Source organism: Puntigrus tetrazona, chromosome 8 (assembly GCF_018831695.1).
Source record: "Puntigrus tetrazona isolate hp1 chromosome 8, ASM1883169v1, whole genome shotgun sequence".
Taxonomy (NCBI): domain Eukaryota; kingdom Metazoa; phylum Chordata; class Actinopteri; order Cypriniformes; family Cyprinidae; genus Puntigrus; species Puntigrus tetrazona.
The window spans coordinates 19,589,094-19,594,030 of NC_056706.1; the positions used below are offsets into that span (position 1 = coordinate 19,589,094).

At 37.3% G+C, this 4,937-nt stretch overlaps 1 protein-coding gene across 1 annotated transcript; it reads left to right on the top strand.

The window, feature by feature from the left end:
- The first annotated feature begins 490 nt into the window (after nt 1-490).
- On the top strand, nt 491-1,420 carry LOC122350024 (odorant receptor 131-2-like). The gene has a single exon (XM_043246216.1). The coding sequence runs from the start codon at nt 491-493 to the stop codon at nt 1,418-1,420; it is 930 nt and encodes a 309-aa protein (XP_043102151.1).
- The last annotated feature ends 3,517 nt before the right edge of the window (nt 1,421-4,937 follow it).

Below are 4,937 nucleotides of genomic sequence, written 5' to 3' on the forward strand. Positions count from 1 at the left end.
CCATAAACCAAAGAAATGCTTAAATCGAGTGTAGAACATAAAAAAGGTATTCTTAGAGCACGGTAATGAAGACAGGACAGAGCAATGTACTAAATCATGCAGTGTGGAAGGCCCTGGGATTTTTCTGGTGAATGACAATGCCCAGAGTGTAAAGACAGTTTCTGAATGATAAAGGTCAATTTATTTTTAGCTTGAGTGTTTGCTTCAACCTCATTGTTTTTCTGACTTTGGAGACTGAGTAGTGGCATTACAATAGGGCTCATGAGAATATGGCAACCCTTGAATAAAGCCACCAAGTAGCAATAAAATAAAGAACAGATGAAGATACAGAAAGATGGTTCAGAGTTTAATATCTTTTATGTACCGATTTCAACTGTAAGAAGCCCTGAAGTCTTTTAGGATTTAATGAAGCATTCAAACCCTTTCATAAGCTTAATGATATTTAACTAACAGAAATTTTATTATTTAAAAGAAAAAAAAGAATTGTGAAATGAATATTTCAGATTTAAGCGACCGACAAGAATTCTATGAGGAATCCTTATTCAAAAACATAATTGTGGTCTTATTTGGTATCTCTATCAGTTGTATCAATAGCCTGTTGATTTATATTTTCTTCAAGAACCCTGTCTTCGCTCAGGAGCCCCGCTATATTCTTTACATGCATCTGATCATCAATGACATCATTACATTGTCTGTCAGTGTGATTTTGTTTGTGTTTATTTACTTACTGCCAAAGATGAATGTCGCTATCTGCTGCATTTTCATCTTAATTGGAAGCAGTGCCTACAGGAACACACCACTAAACCTGGCCGGCATGGCTATTGAGCGCTTTGTGGCCGTCTGCTACCCTCTACATCATGCACAAGTATGCACCATCCAAAATACCAAAATCCTGATCGGCATCATCTGGTTGGTGGGAGCTCTGCCTTGCCTGGTGGATCTGCTTGTGGTCTTGGTTCTTCGTCCGCTTTCCTTTTTTACCACTAGTCGGACATGCTACCATGAAAATGTATTTGATTTAAAATACAATATAGTAAGTCATGTTGTCTTTAATATTGGCTACATGTGCTTAGTGTGGGTACTGCTCTTCTACACTTACTTCAAAGTACTGTTCTCTGCTAAAGCAGCTGCTTCAGAACCAGCTCAAGCACAGAAGGCCAGGAGAACCATTTTACTGCATGGAGTCCAGTTACTGCTCTGTACACTGTCCCTCTTCACAAGTGTACTGGACGGGGCCTTAACTTCTCTCTTCCCTTACTACAGGTCTGAAATCTACTTCTGCGACTTCATTCTTACCAGCATTTTACCACGTCTGCTAAGTCCACTAATATATGGCATGAGGGATCAAAAGTTTAAAAAGTACATGAAGATTGCACTGATGTGTGGCTTTAACAAGAGAGCCATTGACCCTTGTGATTAATTTTCTGGCTCTTGATAATGCTAAGAAGTTCAGTTTCACTTAATCAAATATTTGCAATGTTCAAGTTGTAACTTCCCTCCCGCTATTTATGTTCTGTTTTGTATTCCAGCATAAACATGGACTAGATTATAAAATGAAGCAGTGTTACTTCATACAAAAATACAAATCTACAAAATCACCAAAACTGTAGCAGTGGCACTTAAAAGGAAAATTTTTATGTTGTGGCCAGAGTAAAAACTTTAAAGGTGGCACACTAAAGCGTACAATGGATGAAAAAAATTGGTAATATTTTATTTCAGAGAAACGTGTACTTGATCTAACCCATTAACATCACTTCAGTTTATGTAACTTGTATGTAACTGAATTATGATAAATATCCATCATGTGTTCTGGTCAGTTGGACTCAAAGAGGACTTTATTTTCTGTGACTGCTCTCACAGAGGTTATATCAACTTCACACAGACTTATATGTTATGTTTCCATGTTTTAAGGGGACATTCCATAGGCGTAATGTTTTTTTATGCTGTACAGACTGTTAATTAACTGTGTTGTTATCCTATACCAGCCTAAACCTTACAGGAAACATATTTTTAAATAAAAAAAAATAGTGTGTTTTATTAGCTTGTTTCATCAGAGGGACCTAAAAAATGTACCCCCAAGGTCAAAATTTACAGGTATTCCTGTCCTTGTGGGGTAATTTGGTCCCCATAACATGATAAATTCCAGGTGCACACATACATCCCCCAATTAAATATTACCTGGTACAAAAATTGCATTATTCTATGTGGCGCCGTGTAGGATATAAATTAAACTTTTCTCATCAATACATACATAAAACACTTGCATATACAGTATACACCTACAAATTACTCACTGTATATACTACGGGATGTTCAATCAATCATTTATATATATGAAATACATGTACACACTAATGAAATTCACACCAGTACATCTTATGTTAGTAATAATTGCATTTACATTTGTGAATAATTTGCATATACATATAAACTCCATGCATATACAACTACAACACCACACACACTGTATGCACTGTATACACAAACTTGATGCATGCATACACACCTATTATCTCTTGCACAAACTCAGTCTGCACATGCACACCCATTAAACACTCACGCAAACATACAAAATAAAATTCACAAACATAGTATTGTGATAAGAAAGATGCATGCTTTAGTTATGTATATACATATATGCAAGTGATTTCATATGTGGATGTGTGCAAACATTTCAGTGTAAAAGTAAGCAGCGGCAAATCCAGCAGCAGATGCAAGGACACTTTAAACATTAAGCATGGCTTAATGCATTAAAACAGTATTTTTAATAAAGCATATGATGTACAAACACACAGATAAGTGTATGCAATGTGTTTAATTACAGTGTTTCCTCCTGTGAGGAATACGTTTAACATGACTTAATGCTTTAAGACAGTGTTTTTAAAATGCCAAACTCATTAAATACATTATTAACTCTTTCCCCAAAGACAAATTTTATGTCAATCCCTGTTATAGGAGTATTACGGTAGGGGAAGCCCTAGCGCATGTCCTTAATGAGTTATGGGACTTCAAGATTAGAGTTTGAAAAAATAAAAACATGGCTGTCATAAACAGAATGTTCTGAGATAATAGATAATAGATCATAATATAGATCATGCATGTAGATTGTGTTTTGACCATTTTGAATCTGATCGGGAGAAAGTAGGCTAGTCAGTGACGGAGATGCCTTTACAGACACATAAATATATCTAGTTATGTCGTAGATAGAGCGATAACTTGGCGATATGAATATGAATATGTATGCTTGTGTGTGTTGTAACGACCAAAAACCTATATTCACATGCATCATATTATTGTGCGGTGTGCCCTTTAAGAAACTAAATCTGTTCAGTATTAACCCACGCCGTATGGTGATGACAGAGTGACTGAGTGTGTGAGAAGAAACAGGGATGATAGATTCGCTCTGCCGTCTTTTTTTTGTTTTTCTTTTTATTTGTAACGCCAAGAAGAAAGAGTTAATCTCTCATGTGTGAGAGGAGAGCATTGTAACAGCCAATAAATTAACCCTAACTTTTCTTTTCCCATCTCTTTCTTCTCTCTGACTCTGTTATCTGGGAAAGAGAGTTACAGTGTATAACAGTGTACATATAGAGTATGTGTGTGTATATATAAATATATACATAGGTACGTGTGTGTGCGTGTGTGAATGCATATGTGCGTTTCTGTGTATCTGTTTGTTCTGCTTACTGAATGCAATATGCAATTGCAATTATTCATATAATTATTTACAGGTAAAATTGTATATCTGGGATAATATATGTATAATATAAGTGATAAAAACCTCATTTCAACAGGTCAGGTCTGCCCCAAAAACTTGTCCAATTGTCAATGAAAAGCTGGCACCACTTAGATATTCAGCTATTGAGTGACAACAGTCTGCTATGTATCTTGTCACCCACAAGAGAGATATAGTGTCCTGCAGAAACCTCAGAACTGTACCAACTGGGCAATTGGGTCCGGGAGTTGTTGTCCACATCAAGAAGTAAACAGTTTCTGCTTCAGTGCATACAGGTTTCTTCGTAGTGGGAGCTCTGAACCCTGCCCTGTTGATTGATGTAGCAGACCACATATGTGTTGTCTGTGTGAAACATGATGTCCCCTCAGGACTGTAAGGAAATGTTTTAGAGCTCAAAACACAGCCAGAAGGGAAGTGCCACAAGGGAAGCAAGCTGTTTGACCTCATGCTTGTCCCATGACTTTGCAGTTTCAGTCTGACAAGTAGGCATGGCCAAAGCCAGGTATAATTTACGTTGTTTGCAAGTACTTGTTAGTAGAAGCAATCAGTCAGCAGAAGAGGACAGCAGTCTGTAAGCGTACTGGAGTATTTACTATAGTGTTATTGCAGCATGACGAATGTCTCTGTTACTTATGTTACCTGATGGAGGGAACAGAGACATTATGCCACGTCGAAACGTTATGGCGTGTTTATCTCTGAGGCCTGATTCGCTTTGATTCTGATTCGGAGTCTGATTCTGGAGCCAAGAGCCTGAATTTCTTAAAAAGAGAAACCAGACAGTGAGTCAGCTACGGCATTAAGATATCGTGTTATGTGAGCAGCTCTGAGAGCGGCAAATTCTGAAGGTCATATGGAGGCAAACCAGCATCCTCAATAGTAGCCACCAAATCCTATGGAGGATGCAGCATTTGTGTACAGTTGAATGTTGTCAGGGTTAGTGATATTCATTGTAGAAAAAAAGATGCCGTTTCAAGAAGAGAGAAATTGTTACCACAGGCACATTTCTATTTTGCATGCACTGTATAACATGGCTCTGCTGTGGAAAGACAGAATGGCTATAATTTGGCAATAATGATTTTTAATTTTTCTAGTAGCTAGTATTAGTCGCTTTTTGTCTATACCTGGATGGAAACCATTTGTGTTTTTTTAAAGCAGTGGCAAAGTCAGTCGCTTTGCTGGTGTTGTAGGATTTTGAGGGTAG

Coding starts and splice junctions, on each gene's coding strand:
- LOC122350024 (XM_043246216.1), top strand. CDS start 491: ATGAATATTTCAGATTTAAGCGACCGACAAGAATTCTATGAGGAATCC.